The sequence below is a fragment of the Muntiacus reevesi genome, chromosome 13 (assembly GCF_963930625.1).
Source record: "Muntiacus reevesi chromosome 13, mMunRee1.1, whole genome shotgun sequence".
NCBI lineage: Eukaryota > Metazoa > Chordata > Mammalia > Artiodactyla > Cervidae > Muntiacus > Muntiacus reevesi.
The window spans coordinates 37,190,535-37,212,211 of NC_089261.1; the positions used below are offsets into that span (position 1 = coordinate 37,190,535).

Below are 21,677 nucleotides of genomic sequence, written 5' to 3' on the forward strand. Positions count from 1 at the left end.
AAATTTTTTCAAGTTGACTAAACAGAGCGTGTAGATCAAACCGAAGTACTGCATAGTGATTTTGGAGAAATAATCCTGACCTTGAACACTCATGTGAGTGTTCCCCCATCACTAATACATTGTACTCGTCCACTTGGAATACCAAGAAGTGAGTTTCACTGCTCTTTTAAAGTATGCAATATAGTGTCCGGCTTCAAGTGAGATCTTCAGGAACCTTCGTATCCCATGTGTTCTAGGACAGATGCTGATGAATCATCTGTGAAAATAGAATATCATGAGTAACCTCAACTTAAGAAGTCATCTGGGTAAGGAAGAAATAGAAAATCAAATGTAATTTGTTATATACCTTTTGGATGAGTGATTTCAGTCTTTCTAGGTATTCCTTGGGCGGTTTTTTCTCATAAGAATCACAAGAAGGACATGTCTAGAAATCAACGAAAGAGTAATAATTTTCTCTAATAAAACATTTTTCCTACTCAATAAAATGTTCATTCAAATTTTATGTTTTCCAATTAGAGATATAAATCATGTTCACTGAAAAAAATTTGAGAAACACGTGAAATAGTTCAGAAAATAACAGTGAGAAAAATCACTTGACATCCTAATCTCGGAGATAATAACTGCAATATTTTGATATATGTCTTCTTGATAATTTTTTCCTTCACATTTATGTTTACACTGGTTATTAATTTGCATTTTTTTACACTTAACATATCACAAGCATTTCCTACATATTAAATATTCTTCAAAAATATAGCCCATAATGGTTGCTTTGTATTCATACATAGGATTGAAGTGTTACTATTTTTGGACACATAAATTGCTCCTGACTTTTCACTATTGTATACAGTGCTGCAGAGAACATCTCTGAGTAATTTCTCATAAACTTCTTTATTTTGTTTAATAAACTACTAAAAGTAGAATTAATAAATTAAGTTAAAAGGATAAAATATTTTAAGGCTTTTGAGGTACATTATTAAACTATTTTATCTCTATTCACATAGAACATTCTTACCATTATTGGGCATTGTTAAAAATTTTTAATTGGAAAAAAATAAGATTTCTTTTCTTAACTTGCATTTATTTGTTCATGAGGAGATTAAACAATTCTTTATATGTGTATTGCCCAGTTATACTTCTTTTTTAAAAAAATCTTTTTTATGTTTTTTATCCTATTCCTATTGGAATTCCAGACACCAGACCATTGCTTGCTATTTAGCATCTCTAATGCCAGTTTGAAGTTGTGGTGAGAATATTTGAAAGATAAGAGATTTAAGTTCTAATTCTCATTCTGGCACTTAATATTTGTGGGGCTTAGGACAAGTCACTTAACATCCTTGGTCTCACTTTCCCATCTATCAAATGAAGGTGCTTCACTGAATAGTTCTAAGTTCAGTGCCAGTACTACCATTTTATATCTTTGATATTTGTTTCAGAGACAGGCTCAGCTCTTTTCTTCCTGAGAAAAGTTTTGGAGAGATACTTTTCACATTCTAACCTTGCCAAGCAATCAAAGGAAATAAAAATCATTTTGATATTGTAATTAAGAGTTCATTTGCTCATATGTGCAATCTCTTAGAAGAGGGAGACAAAAAAACATTCTAGTAATTTATCTTAAGTGTTCATCCACTGGCTTTGATTAGTGCTTGAATTACTCATGAGATTATCTGCATTGCTCATGAGTTGGCATAAGAGGAAATATACAAAAGGTTCTCAGGACCCCCAAAACTAGGGGATATTGAAATTCCCTAGCCAAATAATGGGGTCTATCACTTTAAATGTAGCACTGACTCGGCAATTATATAGGATGGTAATATTCTTTAAAAGAGGAAGGCAGAGATTGAGATTTATCCTGGTGTCTTGAAGGCTATTTCTTTTCTTGTAGGAAAGCTAGGGTCTAGGTCTTGTTAATAAAATTGCAAGTTATATGTGATCATATAATGAGAGGAGAATATTTTTTAATTCTTAAGTCACAATTGGATCCTCTGCCTAATGACTTCCTCACCTCAGAAAGCTATATTAACTTATTTCAGCTACCAGAGACCATTAGCAAATTCTAATTGGCTGTTAGTACTTTCAAGTCTGTAGACTAAAAAGAGGTGATTTCACTTCTCAAAACACTCTATATGATAAGGTATAACATGTAACTGGAAGGAAGGCACTGGAGGCTCTGGCTGCATGTGTGTGTGTGTGTGTGTGTGTGTGTATGAAATTGTGTAAAGTAATAGATATAGTTAATAAGTACAAATAAGATAGATGACAAATGACAGTCTTACTAGTTCATGTTTCTGTCTTCTCCCTGCATTTGTGGGAGGTAGTTTCCTCTTCAGCTGTTTAGTTAATATGTTGATTATCTTTTCATTGTCTCCATTATTTGATGACTTTAGTTGAACCTTCTGAAAACATGAAAAAGCTGACTGCTCACAGTGTCTCTGAAAGAGAAATTATTTGTGTGCAGGTTAATAAAAGTAATTCAGAAAGTAAAAATTACCTTCCCAATCCTTTTTTCCAGCAGTGCCTTGGATCACATTCATTTCAGCAGGAAAATAAGGAATGATTCATGTCCTACTTAATCTGGGCTGAAGAGGAGACTCTTATCATGTGAAATTTCCCCATGTTAGGGGCAAGAGGACGTTTCCCTGTCTCACAGACAAGAAGATAGAGCCTCATTTTGCCACAGTTCTATCTTCCTAATGTCATTTTGAGGTTTGTGTGTTGGACAGAACTTTTGGTGTTTCTGGGAGGGTTAGTTTGGTTGTAGAACACCCTTTATAAATTATGACACTCTAAGAGCTACATTATGGCTTGTGGCAGCTTTAGGTGAGTTATGCTATAGTATGTTAGTCATTCTGTCATGTCCCACTCTTTGTGACCCCATGGACTGTAGCCCACCAGGCTCCTCTTTTCATGGAATTCTCCAGGCAAGAATACTGGAGTGGTTGCCATTTCCTTCTCTAGGGGATCTTCCCAACCCAGGATTCAAACCTGGGTCTCCTGTATTACAAATTCTTTACCATCTGAGCCACCAGGGAAGCCCCTATGCTGTGGTAGTCTGCTTAAAAATTGTTTCATTGGTCGGTTTCTCTCCTCAGTGTACATAGGAGTTTCTAATAGTGATTACATGTCTTGAACAGCACCTTTCCTGTACAATGCCTGGCATAGTGAATGCTAGTGAATGTTCAACAAATATTTGCAGAGTGGACAAATGAATTAAGTGAGTTTAACACCCCTTCCTTGGGGAAATGAAGTGGGTGCCTACCTCGGATGGTACATTCCACATCTAAGATAGAGTCCACCTGCCATAGACCATGTGTGACTTTTCTAAAATCCCATTCACACTCTCAAATCAGTCAGGGTGGAATCTGCCTGAATCAAGTGGTTGAGGGAAAGAATTTGAGTTGTGCCCTCCCCACCCCCACACCCACAAGGGAGAGAAGACTGTCCCTTATAAAGTAAGAGTAATGTCTCAGAGCATGGAGAATTGAGCAGATCATGGATCAAAATCTTGATTCTTGATTTAGTCAAATAACCAGTGGCTCGTGAATAAATCAGAATCTTAGAAATTGAACTGAAAATGAAATGGAATTTACTGGAAGAACAAAATGTATACTGACTTGTTGGAATCATTTTCATGCTGATCTGAGAACTTGTATTCAGGTTAATTTTTTCTTTGAGCAAATGTTTGTATATGATGCTATTCTCCGCCACCCCCGACAAAGTTGCTATATCTTCATTTCACCAATGTGCATGAAGCTACTGCCATGTATCCAGAAGCTGCAACTTCTCTCAGTTCCTACAAGGCCCATCATATATACAACAATATTACCTGAATCTTCCCATGGACAATCAGCTGAAAATAGCATCTGGCCTGCTTTGCATTTTCCAGCCTATATGCTTACCCAATATGAATGTTGGTTAATAACATGCACCTTTAAGACACAACCCCATCAGATTTGCTTTGCATACGTAGCCACAAGCCGAGAACCAGCTTATCTGGTTTCCTTATATCAGAGCGGCTTGCCTGTCGTAAGGGTGAAATAATGTCCTTTACATATGTTTGCCAAAATGCTTATTTAATAGAAACTATTTATAAATGTTAATTATAGCACTTTTTTTTCCTTGAAAACCACATGTTCATGTTTGTTGAAGTTTTTTCTTTTCTCTTCTTTTTGACCACAACCGGCTTAACTTACTGGAAAAAAATAATATTCATATTTAAAGAGGTAAATTTTCCAGCTGAAACTGAAAACACTAACTGCTTCATCCGTGATGATCTGAGAAACCAGCATTTCTCACAGAGGCCCATTTTGCTGAGTTAACATTAACATGTGTATGTTGAAAGAAAATTAGGTTCCAAAGAAGTGTAGGGGCCTACGAAATGAACTCGCTCAAGACAGTATTGCCAAGAGTGGTCAAGACAAGTGAGCAAAGATTTTGCACCTGAGAAAGGCTTTCTGAGTACCTCAGAATGGCATCTGGACACCGATGCCCCTACTGATGTGGCTGTGCTATCTCTGCTGCGCCTCCTTGCTCACCTGTGTCAATACACAGTGGAATTTTGCTTTATGCTTTCTGCAAGCAGCACAGCTGTCCCTGGCAGTCTGTGGTCCAGGACAAACAGCTGCTGGATTCGGCTTCAGATGCACATCAAAGGCAGCCTCAAACAGGAAAAGAAGCAGAGAAGCTGCCCTGCTAACTGCTTTAAGGATGCATTGAGGCGGGGAGTAGAGAGACTAATCTTGATTCAGGCTGCTGCAGAAGCCCTGTCACTCAGGATGACCCTGAGTTCATGTGCAGCACCACCATCTGGGAACAGAACCACTGCTTTCCTTGCTGTGCCTTGCAGACTCAGAGGGCAAGGCTTTGCTCCCCTCATCCTTTAACACCTGGAAGCATTAGTTTTGCAGAATAGAGGAAGCAGTGAGGAAATAAGAGTAACCACTCTTCTCTTTAGCCAGAGAACAGTCAAGTGCTGCTTTTGCAAGTAGATGCACTTGACTTTGTTGACTGCAATTGAATATTTGGAAATACTTGCCTCCTTACAGTTTCCTTTTGACCTATGTAGTTTTTTTTTTTTCCCCAAAGAAAGCCCTGGCCATTCACACTAAGAAGTTTTGCCAATGGGGTAAAATTACCTTTGTCCCGCTTACAAACTAGGTTTATATCAGGGTTTCTCAGTAGTATCACTGTTGACATTTGGGGATGGATAATTCTTTGTTGTTAGGGCTATCCAGTGCATTCTAGAATGTTCAGTAGCATCCCTGGCCTCTACCTATTAGATGCCAATAGAAACCTACACACACACAACTGTGGCAACCAGAAATTTTTCCAGATAATGCCAGATGTTCTCAGAGGGCAAGGTTACCACCAGATGAGGACCACTGGTTATATAATTAGAAAGAGAAAGAAAGATACCTGGTGAGGCCAATTAGCAACCTTAGATAATCACTGTCAACATTTATATGCAACATTTTAATGAATTTATTTTCATTGAACTTTTTAATCTTTTAAAATCTCTGATAGACTCTGCTGTGACGCAAGTCCTGAAAAACTTGATATAACGCTACTATGACCTTGATCTATTTTCTTCTCTCCTGGGTTTGCTTGCCAGCATGGCTTAAAAATCTTAGTTATGCCATTATTCACTTGTATCATAGCTAGCATTGCTTGATCTGATTATTAGATAGATACAATGTCACTGAGACAAAATCCTGTCATTATGATATAAGATAAAAAACATCTGCTTTAACAAAGCATATAGAGTACCCACTGGATCAACTCGCTAGAAAATGGGATATCTTTCTTATTTTGCAAGTCATAGACTGCAGCTAAGAAACTCCAGAAAGGACTCTAACCACAGCAGTTAGACAAAGGACATAAGATGCTGAAAAATACATGTTTTGATAATTAGGACATTAAGAAACAGTCTTTTTGAAGAAGTCTTTCCAATAAGCTGAATGTGCTACTTTCATTTTAGGTGCTGCTTATTAGAAAAGGACTTAGTAAATGAGAGTGGTTAGGCTCAGAGACAGAGAGTGAATTTTAGAGAAAAGCAATAGTTGTGACTCATTCACTTTCTAAACTTTTACACAGTCATTTACGATAATTGTTTTCTTTGCAATGTATCTTCATAAATCTCCCCTTTGTAGTGTCCTAATTACTGGTAGCACTTTTATAGTTATTCTAATTTATGCAGTTAAAGCTCTGTGACAGTGAAACTGTTTCCCCCAAATGCATTTATATCCTCAGGATACCAAACCTTAAGACTAGATAGAAGTTACCAAGGGAAAGATCAGCACACAGTACTCTTGAACTACATGCTACGCCTCTTCTTCCTGGGACCTCATGGATTCAAATGGCTTAAGAAAACGGGATGAGTTGTTGAAAATTGTCTTTTCAAAAGACCTCACCGAAGGCCAAAGACAAGACCCATTCAGTCCAAGGTATATGGGAATTATATTCTAAAGAATAGCCTTGATTCTCCACACCAGTATTCCTCCATGCTGTTCTGTAATCTATTCTTTCTTTCCTTCTCTTTTTATTCCTTCTTTCTCTCTTTCTCTCCCTTTTACCTTCCTTCCTTTCTGCCTTTCTTTCTTTCTCCCTTTCTTTCTAATTATTAAAAACTGAATCCTGCTTCTATAGTTCGTGTCTATGTTTCATAGATTTACAAAGAAGGCTCAAGAACGTTTATGCACAGACTCTTAAAATGTAACTACTTGGTCATTGTTCAGAAAATGATCATAGTATAGATTTATTTTCTAGTTTTGTTTTTCTGTCTCAACAGTACTACTTGGTAGAGATACTTGAAGATAAAAATATATCATATAAGGTATGTAGTGTTTTATAGGTTGGCTTGTTGGTAAATCAATGACTATTTGGGCAAATTAGAAATAACTATGTAGTAAATGTATTTATTAAATAACTAATTATTAAACCACAAAATTCATTGATATTAAGTCTATTTCTAAATAATCATGTTAATGCCTTCCTTAATTGGATTTAAAAACTTTTATCAAATGCATTTTCACAAACAAATTCAACTGGTCTTACCTTTACATCTTCTGGAGCTGGCAGAAATTCAGGATCCTACAGCAAAAGAAAATTAGTTCTGAGTTATTTTTATAAGTCAAAAAGCTCCTTTTATAGTAACTGAAGAATATTATTTGAATTTTGTTGTGCCAAGTATGGCCTTACCAAGTCATTCACATAGTTTTTCAGCTGATCAACAATGTCTATAAGTTGACGCAGTCTAATAAAGAGGCGATCTTGCCCTTGGAAGCTTGACTTATGGGCCACAGTCCCAGAGAAGATGACCATCAGGCAAATGACTATTCTCTCCATGTTGCCAGGAGTGGATCTCATAAGTGCCAGTAGAGCAAGATCTTGGTCTCAGTTTTCACTTCAGTTTGTGAACAGGTTGTCAGAAAAGCTACCTATTTATTCATCCTTCAAGGAGAGGTAAAGCCCTCCCATTGCAGCCTGGAAATCTTTGTAAAATGGATGAATGTGAGTAACTCTTTTTTCTTTTCCACTGGCTAGGTATACGTGTGCATGTGCTAATGCGTGGGGGCAGGGATTGATGGAGTTAACAAAATGTGCCCAATCTGCATCTTAGACAGGAAAAAGAGAGACATGGGTGAATTCCAATTTTCAGCATGAATCAAGAGGTATGCACAGTAAATAGTAAGTACTACAAGATTTCAAAGAAGTAAACAAAACACTTTGATCGCTCTTTCTCTGCCCCCCAGCATCTTACCTGTTTTCTCTGACAGTCATAAGGGCACTTCAATAATGAGTAAAGTGGCAACAAGTGCTTTCTTGCAGGACTTTTTCTTATGGTAATAACTAGGCTTTTTGACTGAGATCATCCAATAATCCATCACAAAGGTAGGAGGGCAGCTACCTTTTAGGAAATTTTAAATATCAAGTGTATTTTCCAAATTAGCAAGAATATTTTAGTTTCTTAATCAGGTTAAACGGTTTAAAGTAGAATGTGCTTCCAACTCTGCTCCCAAGCATCTTTAAGTAACATTAATTTCAGCCTTTAACACTCTACTTAACCATCTGATTTATACATATTATTCCATCCCCAATCAAGATTTCATCCTACCTTCATTAAAAAATAATGCAACAATTAAGTGAATGAAAAGGCTAATACTCATTCCTCTCCAAACCAAAATTTTATTTCAAACAGCAAAATCCAAAAATATCTGCGACTCTTCTTTTCTTTGAGTAGTGTTACTTATTTCTGTTAGATATCATTTTCTCTGGGTATGAACAATACATTTCTAACTATGATCAGATAGAGATTAATGAAAGGCTCAAAGTCCACAAGTGGTTCTGTCATCCTCCTCTCTGCGTCTTCTCCTGTCACTGCTACTCTTTACTCATTTGAGAAAGCTGAATATGACATTATAGAATCATGGAAGTAGTATTGTAGCACAGTCAATTGGGTCTTACAATAAAACTCTTGGCTATGGATTTTTTTTATCCATCTATTTCATCACATTCTTACAGCTATACTTTTTTCTAAAATGTTATGTGTCTAAGATATATTGGACTTTGGACTTGCTTTGAAGGTTGTTTTTAATCTTTATACTATAGAATATCTATTCAAGAGTATTCAGGTTTGGTCCTACAGAGTAATAAAAATCTTACCATGTGATCAACAAGTCCTCCTATAATCATTAAATTCTATATGGTAGGGTTGATAGAAAAACCCACGAATTGCATTTGGGCTTGGGGTTGCCACTTTGCACCTCAACATTGCCCGCATCAGCTTTGTTCATGCTTTCTTTATTTGTTAAAGAGATGTGAGTCTCCTTGAAGATACTAACCACAGTGGTTAAGAGCCCAATTTCTAAAGCATAGTGCTTGAATTCAGATCCAGGCCCTAACAATGGGTTACGTATTAATTGTTGTACATATGACCCTAGATATGTTATTGCACAAGGAAGATAAGTATAGAATCTAATCATAGGGTTGTAATGAGGCTTAACTAGACATTTCAGGGGGGAAAGAGCCAAGTACATCACACAATAAAATCTCAGAAGATATGTGTGCTGATCATGGATGAGGGTAGAGAGGAAAATTTATAAAAGCCTAGAGAAGCTAAGTTGATCCATGGAAGGAAGAGCACAGATAGATCAGCCAAAACGCACGGGTGTGGCTGTATTTGCCATAAAAAAGTTTTGAAGTCTTTAGTGCTGCTTAGAGAGAATCACTTGTCCCAACTCTGGAGTGCCTCACCATCAGCCTAGACCTCCTGGTCCCCCACAGTCCATCAACCAGCACGCCAGAATCTGCACAGTCTCACTCTAACATCAAGACCCAAGACCTTTCTGAGAATCAGATCCCCTGCTTTAAGTAGCGTTTCAGTTGTTAAGCATTTTGAATATCACTGCTGGTATGGTAGGCTGAATAATGGCACCCAGATGTCCACATCCTAATCCCTGGAATCTGTGAATATGTTACCATCAAGGTAATCAAAGGGACTTTACATGTGTGATTAAATTAAGGATCTTGGGAGGAAGATTCTCCTGGTTATCCATGTGACCTAGTAATCACAAGGGTCCTTGTAAGAGGAAGTGGTGGGGTTGGAGGGGGTGGGTCAGAGTCAAGAAAAATGTGATGACAGAAGCAGAGGTCAGAGTGATATGAGGCTTGAAGCCAAAGACCTCCTGAAGCTGGGAAAGACAAAGAGCAGGTTCTTCCCTAGAACCTCTGGAAGAAATGTGACCAACACCATGATTTCAGCCCCTTTAAGCTCATTTTGGACTTCTGACATCCAGAACTGTAAAATAATGAATCTGGGTAGCTTTAAGCCACTGAATTTGTGGTAGTTCGTTACAGTAGTAATAGGAAAGTAACACACCTATGTGTGGAGTTTTTACTTTTGGAAAAGCAGTGAGAAAGGAAGGAAAGTGTAATTAGGAGAGAACTAGTAAAGGCTGGAATTTGGTTTGCTGGGCTGCTGGGGTGCAGATAGAGGGGATCAGGAATCATTAAGAAGAGAGGAAAGTAGCTACCTTTGGGTATGGGATATAAGGGAGAAGAATGTCCGATGAGGACTTTCCAGGAAGTCTGGGTGTCTTTTAACAACTTCTTCCTGGTGCTGAGAGGGCTCACTCAAGAGCGACAGCTTGTTTCAAAGCTATGGAGCCCAATTTGCATTGTGCTAGAATTTATCACTGTGTTGAGACAGATCTTAGAATGAAGTAAAGAGACTTAGATTTACATGAGTTATGTATTCTCTGCTTAGAAATACTAACTTATTGCTACCTTTTACAGCATCATTTCATTGTGGTCTTAATGGTTTTTTAACTCTTTAGATTGTAATCTTTTTTTTTTTTAATTTAGATTCAGTCAGTCCTGCCGTAATATTTGTATTGAAAATGAGAATTTATCTCACCGTGACAAATATACCAGGGCACAATTTGAGTATAACCAGAATTTTGTGTTTCCTCATATGTGATTTTGTCTGCAAGAAATGCTAGGTAAATGCAGAATCCAGCTGAACTGGGCCATTTAGGAATATAAAAAAATGCACACACACTTCAACCACTCAGCAGCTAACTGTCCATATCTGCTGTTAAAACAGCTTTCTGTCCTGGGAAGCCTTTGTTGCCATTTCTCAATAGTCTGTAGCTGCAACTCTTCCTGCACTCACCTCCATGAACAAACCTCAGGTCTTTTCTGAGGCAAAGTGCCATATTTACTATAGTATTTATGTGTTTCTTAACCATTTAACATGTGTAAGACTGATGTCTTTCTTCCTTAGGTTCCTATCATCTTTTATCACTGACAGAATCTCAGTGTTATGCCCTTAATCCTATTTCCCCCATAAGCTCTGTGGTGTTTATTGTGCGATTTTATATAGTGCACTTGGTTTTTAGAAAAGTGTATGTCACATTATAGCAGAAATGACTGTATTTTATCTGAAAGTGTCACACTAAGTCTCAACAGCATCTAGTTACATCCAGATGAAGAACAAGGCTAGGATCAAGGATTCAGTCCTAAGGAGGGAGAGGAAAGGGGATGATGGAGGAAAGGAGAAAGAATGAAAAACAAATTCTTTCTTTCTCATTTTTACACATATCCCATCTGAGCTCAGCCTCCCTGCTGGCTCAGATGGTAAAGAATCTGCTTGCAATGCAGGAGACCTGGATTCAATCCCTGGGTCAGGAAGATCCCCTGGAGAAGGGAATGGCAACCCACTCTAGTATTCTTGCCTGGAGAATTCCACGAACAGGGGAGCCTGGCGGGCTACAGTCCATGGGGTCGCAAAGAGTGGACACAATTGAGTGACTCACACATTTCATCTGAGCTCAGATTTTTAAAACCCTGGTGGTGCAGGTCTTCCCTGACCCTTTCCCATTAGCACAGGGGAGCACATCTTGGCTTCCGTGAGCCTTCTGAAATTGTTTGCACATTTTTGTGTTTGTGTTTGTAGGAAGAAGAAAACCTTAAATTTCATCTGCTTCTCCAAGGAAATGTCAGGCAGCTGCTGCTTTTATTTTCTAGGCGCCAGAGGCTTCTGTGAAGGGCAGTGCGGATCCATGCTTCTTCAGCGCCCCCACAGCATTATGCACAGGAGTGGCAGCTGCTGGTGTGGCAGGATTAGTGAAGGGGCAACAACCTGGCTGAAGCCACACTTGTGTAACAAGCTTTCACTTCACTTCCATGGTTGTTTAGTACCTTGGAGTGAGGTGGTGGATTCTGCTACATGTACTCTTCCCAGGAATATAACCCAGGTCGTCACCATGAAAGCATGAACCTTCAGTCACCCACCCAACAGGATTCACAGACACATTTCAATGATTTTCTTGAATGGACTATGCTTGTAGACCACCTGGTCAGGGAAGGAAGGAGGCCAGGGCCCTGAAGGAAGGCTTCCAGCCAAGGAGAGCAGGCCGGGGGTGAGAGGAGGAAAGGGAAGGAGGGGTTGAAGTATGAATGACGTGAGTGCAGTTAGGTCACAGTTTTGCCTGGGAGAGACACACTGGGTCTGAGAGGCGCTGGTTACTCCTTGTGCCCAGATCTCTTGCCCTGTCTGCACAGCTCTTCCTTGTGACCACTGGGTGTCAAGTATTCCCTTTCTGCTTTCACTTGCCTTGGCCTTTCATGGGTAGAATTAGATATCCTGCCAGACAAACTCTGCCAAGAGCGGTCTCTGGTGTTTAGAGTTACAGACGTTATTGTAATAGGTGCCACTCTATAGGCCAAAGGTAGATGGCTTATCTTTAGGCGACTGTGACACCCATCAGTGAGGCTACAGATCGCACGTCCATCATACCGTGACCGTCAGGCACAAAGTATGGAGAAAAAGAATCAGAAGATCCAACCGTTCAACCAAGGTCCATCCTGATGCCCCACGAGATATGACAATTTCCACCAGCCTCCCTAGTCTCCTGTCCAATAGCTCTGATCAAAGGAATGCTATTGTCTTTGGACTCAAGACCTGCACCTCTTTCCTTCCCTAGGGTGAGAAGTGGCTATAAACATCTGTCTTGACCCTGCATCTCCCAATACACTGTCATGAAAATAAAAAAATACAACATTGGCCTTTTCTGTCAGTGGGTCCTCTTCCTAAAGTGTCTGCTGAGTTTCTCATTCATAGGAACCTTCTCCACACATCTTCCAAGGTGCTGTGTCAGGATATCAGAGAAAGGAGTCTGAAGGCTGAATGTCTCACTCATTCTGAACAGACATTTCTGTTTCTAGGGATGAGGAACATTTGGGGAAAATTGTTACTTTTAATCTTTGTATTTACAAAAGTAACACATGTGTGTCATAAAACAAAGAATTCAAATACACGTAACTGTGTAAAGTAAAAAGCAAAATTTGAAATTGCTTCCTTTTTCTAAAGAAATACAATAAGATAAAATTGCTCTCCTTTTTTCCCTAATTTTCACTTTCTAGGTGCACTCGAGAATTTATGAAGTATCGTATATTCTTTATGTATGTACTTAGAATATATAGAGGCATAGATATAAACGTACATATTGAAGGAATTAGGATTTTAGATGGAGATAGAGAAGAATAGAAAAAAACAAAGATATAGACAGGAAAAAATGTGCTTTTTTTACATAAAAAATTTAATCTTGTCATACATATTCAGGGCATCCCTGGTGGCTCAGACAGCCAAGAATCTGCCTGCAGTGTGGGAGACCTGGGTTTGATCCCTAGGTCAAGAAGATCCCCTGGAGGAGAGCTTGGCAGTCCACTCCAGTATTCTTGCCTGGAGAATCCAATGAACAGAGGAGCCTGGTGCGCTACAGTCCATGGTGTCACAAAGAGTCGGACATGACTGAGTGGCTAAGCACAGCACATACATATTCTACAACTTTTCTTTTTCACTCAACAATATGTCAGGGACAGTGATCCATACAGTATTCTCACATAGGGCTGTCTTATTTAAATAGGAGGTTAATATTCCATTGTATGGCTATATTATAATTAATTTATTCATAACCCTGGTGATAGGCATTTAGATTATTTCCAATTTTTATTTCCTACAAACAGCGCTACAAGGAATATCCTTAAACCTCTATGTCTTTAGCATATGTGAACTATATTTATTTTAGATACATATCCCACATTTCACTTTCTGAGTGGAAATATTATATCCTTTTAAAATCTGACAGGAACTGTCAAGTTGCCTTCCAAGATGTCAAAACAGTTTACACTCCCACTGATAATACAGTTCCCTTTCCCCCTCCATTCTCACGAATGCTTTATATTGTGAATATTTTAAATGTTTGCCATTATGCTGAAGCAAAAAAAATTAGTGTCCTATCATTGGTTTGCCTTTCTTTGATCAATCAGTTAAGTTTGGCATATTTCATATCTTTATTATCAGTGTTTTTTGTTTTCTTCTATGAAAAGCCTTGTTCATATTCTTTGTCCATATATTGGGTTGTTTCTCACCTGTGAGGGCTCTTTCTCTCTTAAAGACATGTTAAGCATGTTTAAATTATTTTCTCCATGGTGTCTTTGCCATACAGAGATTTTGTTTTTATGTTATTGGAGCTTAGAATCTTACATTTTATGACATAAGCTCCTATTTGGTATCAAAAATGCCTCACCTTCTATAATAATAAGTGATTGAAATTGGTTTAGTCTTAGTCTGAAGAATTCTAATGCCAAAGAGTCATTGATTTCAGGAGTGTTTTTAAATGAATTCACATTTAATTCATCATAAGACTAGCTACATACTTTTTTGAAAGTATGAATAATATGGTCAAAAATTAGTCAGTTTATAAACAGTGGCCCACACATCGATAGATTCATGGGCTACCCGAATACCATTGTTTTAGAACAAAGTTGGGTATGATATATAATTATTACATACACGTTAAGTCTAATCGTATACCACTCTCAGAGAAACAAGGCCCTGGAGAATCCTAACGTGGCATCTGAGCCATCAGTTGTCGATTGTGTTTGCTACAGTTTTAGTGCTGAGTGTTTTATTTTACTTTCACTCTTTAAATATGGGCTCTCCATATCTAGTATACATGGTAGCTTTATAAACAAAATTGACTGATTAACAAAGTGGACAACAGGAAAACACAAACTCTGTGAGATCTGCTCAATTAATGCCAAGGTTGCCCTAAAATCAGCTTTTAAACTGAAGAATAGTTACACCTGAGAGCTGCTTCTATTGATAATCAAGTGAGTGAGGTTTCTCTGGAGAAAATCTTAGACCAGTCAAAAAGATAATAATTATTAGAGCAGACACATATAGTTAAGTGCTTTGCAGACATTGTCTCATTTAAAGCAACATGAAATGAGGTACTATGATTATCCCTTTTCACAGATGACGAAACCAAGGCACCACAAAGTTGAATAGCAATGAAGTGACTGGAGGACAACTGTCTGCAGAGCTTGACCACTTCTCTCCACAAAAGGAAGCTGCCTCCATTGCCAGCACCTTTGGGTTATAACAGAATAGCCTCTGCAGTTCAAGAGACCGCGTAACGGGGTTAAACCATATTGGTGATGCTTCTGACATGTGGATTTGGAGTGAAGTAAGGATTACTTTTGCAGAATTATTCTTGATGGTATCCAAAATGTAAATATATATATAGTCAGAGTTAATTAAATAATTAACTCAGTTTCCAGTCTGAGTTGGACTATCCAATTGCCTGTCTTTCTTTTATTTTACCCACCCTGGTACAGCGTAAATTGGTTTTCTGGTATTTTATACCCATACAAGAAGAGAGAAATAAGTGAGTAAACCCCTGTAATCATTTGGATCATGAGTAGCATAGACAAAATCAACTAAGAAAATCAATTATCTTAACAACTTAATAGCCAAAATATGATTTAAGTTATTTACATGTATTTATTTTTTTATTACCTCCATAATTTATTCCACATTTTCTAACAACTCTGCAGATTCAAGTAAAAAACAATAATCTAAAAATAAAAGATACAGAACCAATATTAACCATAGAAAGTGTTCTTCAACTAAGAGATTTTTCCCCTCCTCATACTGTCCCAAATGGTGAAAAGTAAATTCCACAGTGAAGTGTAAACAGAATCTAATTTTACAGCTTGTTGTTTTGATGACTAACTTGGACATTTATGGTATAGATTCAGACTTTATTAATTTTTTAATTGGAGGAAAGTTGCTTTGCAATGTCATATTGGTTTCTGCCATACAACAGTGTGAATCGGCCAAATTATACACATATCCCCTCCCTGTTGAGCCTCCCTCCCTTGCCCACTCTAGGTCATCACAGAGCACCAGGCTGGGCTCCCTGTGTTATATGGCAGCTTCCCACTCGCTATCCACTTCACACGTGGTAGTGTATATGTATCGATGCTACTTTCTTCATTTGTCCCACTCTCTCCTTCCCCCACTATAGCCACAAGTCCATTCTCTACATCTGTATCTCCACTTCTTCCCCACAAATACGTTCATCAATATCATTTTTCTAGATTGCATATACATGTGTTAATATATGATATTTGTTTTTCTCTTCCTGACTCAGTTTACTCTGTATAACAGGCTCTGGGTTCATCCACCTCTCTAGAACTGACTCAAATTCATTCATTTTTATGGCTGAGTATAATAATATTCCATTGTATATATGTACCACATCTTCTTTATCCATTCATCTGTAGATGGATATCTTGGTTGCTTCCATGTCCTGATTATTGTAAATAGTTCTGCAGTGAATATTGGGGTACATGTGTCTTTTAAAATTGTTGCTTTCTACAACTGACAAAGAATTTATCTCAAAAATATACAAGCAGCTCCTGCAGCTCAATTCCAGAAAAATAAATGACCCAGTCAAAAAATGGGCCAAAGAACTAAACAGACATTTCTCCAAAGAAGACATAAAGATGGCTGATAAAACACGTGAAAACATGTTCAACATCACTCATTATCAGAAAAATGCAAATTAAAACCACAATGAGGTACCATCTCACGCCAGTCAGAATGGCTGCTATCAAAAAGTCTACAAACAATAAATGCTAGAGAGGGTGTGGAGAAAAGGGAACCCTCTTACAATGTTAGTGGGAATGCAAACTAGTACAGCCACTATGGAGAACAGTGTGGAGATGCCTTAAAAAACTGGAAATAGAACTGCCATATGACCCAGCAGTCCCACTGCTGGGCATACACACTGAGGAAACCAGATCTGAAAGAGACACGTGCACCCCAATGTCCGTCGCAGCACTGTTTATAATACCCAGGACATGGAAGCAACCTAGATGCCCATCAGCAGATGAACATAAGAAAGCTGTGGTCATATACACAATGGAATATCACTCAGCTATTAAAAAGAATGCATTTGAATCAATCCTAATGAGGTGGATGAAACTGGAGCCTATTATACAGAGTGAAGTAAGTCAGAAAGAAAAACAATACAGCATATTAACACATATATGTGGAATCTAGAAAGATGGTAACAATGACCCCATATGCGAGACAGCAAAAGAGACACAAATGTAAAGAACAGACTTTGGACTTGTGGGAGAAGGTGAGGGTGGGATAATTTGAGAGAATAGCATTGAAACATGTATATTATCATATGTGAAACAGATCACCAGTCCAGGTTCGATGCATGAGACTGAGTGCGTAGGACTGATGCACTGGGATGACCCTGAGGGATGGGATGGGGAGGGAGGTGGGAGGTGGGTGCAGGATGGGGAACACATGTACACCCATGGTTGATTCATGTCAATGTATGGCAAAAACCACTACAATATTGTAAAGTAATTAGCCTACAATTAAATAAATTAATTTTAAAAATAAATAAAAGTATTTGGTGAATGAAAAAAATAAAATAACATAAAATTTTTGCTTTCTCAGGGTATATGCCCAGTAGTGGGATTGCTGGGTCACATGGTAGATTTGCTCCTAGATTTTTAAAGGAATCTCCGTATTGTTCTCCTTAATGGCTGTAACAGTTTACATTCCCGCCAATAGTGTAGGAGTGAATGTTCCCTTTTCCCCACATCCTCTCCAGCATTTATTGTTTATAGGTTTTTGATGATGGCCATTCTGACTGGAGGAGAAGGAAATGGCAACCCACTCCAGTATTCTTGCCTAGAGAATTCCGTGGACAGAAGAGCCTGGTGGGCTGCTGTCCATGGGGTCGCACAGAGTCGGACATGACTGAAATGACTTAGCATTCATGCATGCATTGGAGAAGGAAATGGCAACCCACTCCAGTATTCTTGCCTGGAGAATCCCAGGGACAGAGGAGCCTGGTAGGCTGCCATCTATGCGGTCACACAGAGTTGGACACAACTGAAGTGACTTAGCAGCAGCATTAGCAGCATTCTGACTGATGTGAGGTGACACCTCATTGTAGTTTTGATTTGCATTTCTCTAATAACTAGTGATGTTGAGCATCTTTTCATATGTTTTTTGGCCATCTGTGTGTCTTCTTCAGAGAAATGTATTTAGGACTTTTGTACATTTTTTGGATTGAACTTATTTACATGTATTTCATCAATTATTGTTCATTTACCATGTTTTTCAAGCCTTCTCATGGTAATCAGAAATCAGAACACTCATCTTCCATTCCAGTTAGCTCCCAGAGCTTGAAAATAGGCACCGAGGGGGCAGTTAGTACAGAGGAAGACAAAAGAAATGTGCTTACAAAGAAAGCCAAATAAAATTAAATCTTCATGAAAGTAAGAGATGGATGGCTCAGTGTTGTTGGATATCCATAGTTAAGTCATCACACGTCATGTCAGTGTATTTATCAAAAGTTGTTACTTCTGCTATCTGTATATATATCAATTGGAAGCTTTAATGGTGTGACAGGGATGAGGGATTCTCACTCTAGCCTTGGTGTTCATAGGGTGAGGAGGGAGGGAGGTTCAAGATAGAGGGGACACATGTATGCCTGTGGCAAATTCATACTGATGTATGGCAAAAACCATCACAATACTTTAAAGTAATTATCCTCTAATTAAAATAAATAATTTTAAAAAAATTTAAAAAGAACTACTACTACTGCTCTGATCCTTGCTACTGTGTTCAGAGAATAGTTTTTAATGAGTTAGTATTCAGGTCAACATTTTTAAAAATTTTATTTTATAGTTGATTTACGATATTGTGTTTCTGCTGTACAACAAAATGAATCAGTTATGCATATACATATATGCATTCTTTCTTTAGATTGTTTCCCCATATAAGTCATTCCAGAATATTGAATAGGGTTTCCTGTGCTATATGCTGCTGCTGCTAAGTCGCTTCAGTCATGTGTGACTGTGTGCGACCCCATAGACGGAAACCCACCAGGCTCCGCCGTCCCTGGGATCTCCAGGCAAGAACACTGGAGTGGGTTGCCATCTCCTTCTCCAATGCAGGAAAGTGAAAAGTGAAAAGTGAAGTCGCTCAGTCGTGTCCGACTCTTAGCGATCCCATGGACTGCAGCCCAGCAGGCTCCTCTGTCCACAGGATTCTCCAGGCAAGAGTGGGGTGCCATCCTGTGCTATATAGTAGGTCCTGATTAGTTATCTATTTTATATGTGATGGTTTAGTTGCTAAATTGTGTCTGACTCTTGCGATCCCATGGATTGTAGCCTGCAAGGCTCCTCTGTCCATGGGATTTTTCCAGGCAAGAATACTGGAGTGGGTTGCCATTTCCTTCTCCAGGGGATCTTCTGGACCCAGGAATCAAACCCAAGTCTCCTGCATTGCAAGCAGATTCTTCACCAACTTAAGTTGTGAGCTGATTCATATTTTATATATAGTAGTGGATATGTGTCAATCCCAATCTCCCAGTTTATCCCTTCCTCCTTACCCCCCAGACCATCATTTTGTTTTTTACATCTGTGACTCTATTTTATAAATAAGTTCATTTGTACCACTTTTTTAGATTCCACATGTAAGCAATATCATATGATATTTATATTTCTCTGTCTGACTTATTTCACTCAGTATAACAATCTCTAACATCCATGTCACTGCAAATGACATTGCTTCATTCTTTTAATGACTCAATAAATAGTCCATTGTACGTATGTACCACATCTTCTTTACCCCTTCTTCTATCAGTGGACATTTAGGTTGCTTCCATGTCCTGGTTACTGTGAATAGTGCTGCAGTGAACACTGGGGTGCATGTATCTTTTTGAATTTTGGTTTTCCCCAAATATATACCCAGGAGTGGGTTTGCAGGATCTTATGGTAGTTCTAATTTTAATTTTTTAGGAACTTCCACACTGTTCTCCGTAATAGTTGTGCCAATTTGCATTCTCACCAGAGTGTAGGAAAGTTACCTTTTCTCCACACCCTCTCCAGCATTTATTGTTTGTAGATTCTTTGATGATGGCCCTTCTGACTGATGTAAGGTCACACCTTGTAGTTTTGATCCACATTTCTCTAATAATGAAGCAGATCAGTATTTAGAATGGAGACCTTAGAAATGTAAGGATTAAGGTGTTTGAAGGTCAGCAGTAATCGTGGAGAACAATGACCCCAACCGCCCACAACCCAAATGAACCACAGTGCCTCAAAAGTTCTGAACACCCACTTCTAGCTCCTTTGGTCTCCTGGTTTTCTCTCTGGCTCTCTCTCTTCCCCCCTTGTCTTTTGTTGCTCATTCACTCCAGATTTCTCCTCTTTTCTACTCTTTCCCTGTCTTTGTTTTCTTGCATCCCAGTTTATTTCTTGTTCAGAACCTCACACCATCTATATTTCTGATAAACTCATAACTGACACACAATCAGAGTTAATTAAATTTTACTTATTATTGGCTGGAGGCTTCCTGAGACAGATCTCAAAGAGAGATTCAAGAAAAAACTTTAGAATTAAAAGTCCAATAGCAGAAAACTTTAGGTGGAACAAAAACATAACATCCTTCATGCTGGGTCCTCTGAGAACAGTAAACCACATCTGGGGAGGGTCATGTGGTGACTTGGTTGAGATGGAAGGATGATCTCAGTCACGTGTGATAGATTGGAAGGAATTTGAAGACCCAAGTAGAGGAAGATAAGAAAGTATGTTGAACATATGTTCTGTGCAGTGCACGTGTTGGGCACTAAGTAAGGCCACTAAGGTGGCATTTGATGAAATTCCACAAATTAGGTGACATTTAAATAAGGTGAGATCTGACGGAGTTTGGAGTGATTAATTAACTAGCCCTCATAGGAATTTCAGGGACTCGTTATCTCGAATAGGACAGGAAAGTGATATTGCTGCCCTGAAAGGGCTCCTTACGGAAGCTGCCCTGCCGATGAAGGGGAGGGAGGGTGGGCATAGATTTGTGCCTCTTCAACCCAGCTTCAATCAGAAAAAAAATCTTTTGTTTATTGTATACATTGGATCCTGTATAAACTTTACTTTGGAAAAGAAAAGGTTTACCCACTAGGAAAAAAAGTTTTAAAATGACTGATGGAGTTCCCTGTTTGCAGAGCCCAGGGTGGTGGTGGTGTCGCCTACCTGTGCCCAGGTATTCTGCCTTGACTAGAGAAGCCGTGCCCTGATTCACAGAAGCCTGGAAAGCCCACTTCCGCACTGTGGTTCACTGGTTGCTTATAGATGTTTACAGTTAACATGTATTGGACATATACTATGTGCCAGGTGTTTTTCTGATTTTCGTTCTTTAGTTATTTAGTTCTTTTAGTTATTACTGTATTATACCATTTCTTGGACAACACATTTGTATATTAATGTCTTGGGAGCCAGGCTGCTTTTTATAACTGATGGCAACTTAGAGTTAATGAACTGCAATAAGCCACCTGGTTTTCACATTTGTGAGGCAACTGCTATTGTCATCCATTTTACAGAAAAGAAAATTGAGGCCCAGAGAGTTTAAGAAACCAGTCCAAAGTGGCACTTATAAGAGGTGATGTAATGACTAAACGTCAAGATTGCTGTTGACTAGGTAATAAGGTGGCCTAGAATGATGCCAGTTAGTGCTGAAAATAAATGGTTTGATACAGGAACTATGATAAGGGTGGGCTTCCCAGGTGGTGCAGTGGTAAAGAATCTACCTGCCAATGCAAGAGACACGGGTTCGATCACTGGGTCAGGAAGATTCCCCAGGAGGAGAAAATGGCAGACCACTCCAGTATTCTTGCCTGGAAAATTCCATGGACAGAGGAATCTGGCAGGCTACAGTCCATGGGATCACAAAGAGTTGGACACAACTGAGCACGCACACACACGCATGATGAGGGTGGCAATAAGTTAGCAGCCAT

General features: G+C 38.7%; 1 protein-coding gene across 1 annotated transcript; it reads right to left on the reverse strand.

The window, feature by feature from the left end:
* Positions 1–232: 232 nt before the first annotated feature.
* Positions 233–7,365, reverse strand: IL21 (interleukin 21). Its single transcript, XM_065905011.1, has 5 exons — positions 7,198–7,365; positions 7,054–7,089; positions 2,277–2,432; positions 347–424; positions 233–256 (listed from the first exon to the last, which is right to left on the reverse strand). Exons 1-5 carry the CDS (start codon positions 7,363–7,365, stop codon positions 233–235), a joined length of 462 nt encoding a protein of 153 aa, XP_065761083.1.
* Positions 7,366–21,677: the final 14,312 nt, after the last annotated feature.

Excerpts from the sequence above, each read along its gene's own strand:
- IL21 (XM_065905011.1), bottom strand. The coding sequence starts at position 7,365 with ATGAGATCCACTCCTGGCAACATGGAGAGAATAGTCATTTGCCTGATG. Across the intron at positions 425-2,276 it reads GAAGACAGAAACATGAACTA|ACATGTCCTTCTTGTGATTC; the intron begins GTAAGACTGTCA and ends GTTGATTTCTAG. Across the intron at positions 257-346 it reads TGAAATCACTCATCCAAAAG|ATGATTCATCAGCATCTGTC; the intron begins GTATATAACAAA and ends CTATTTTCACAG.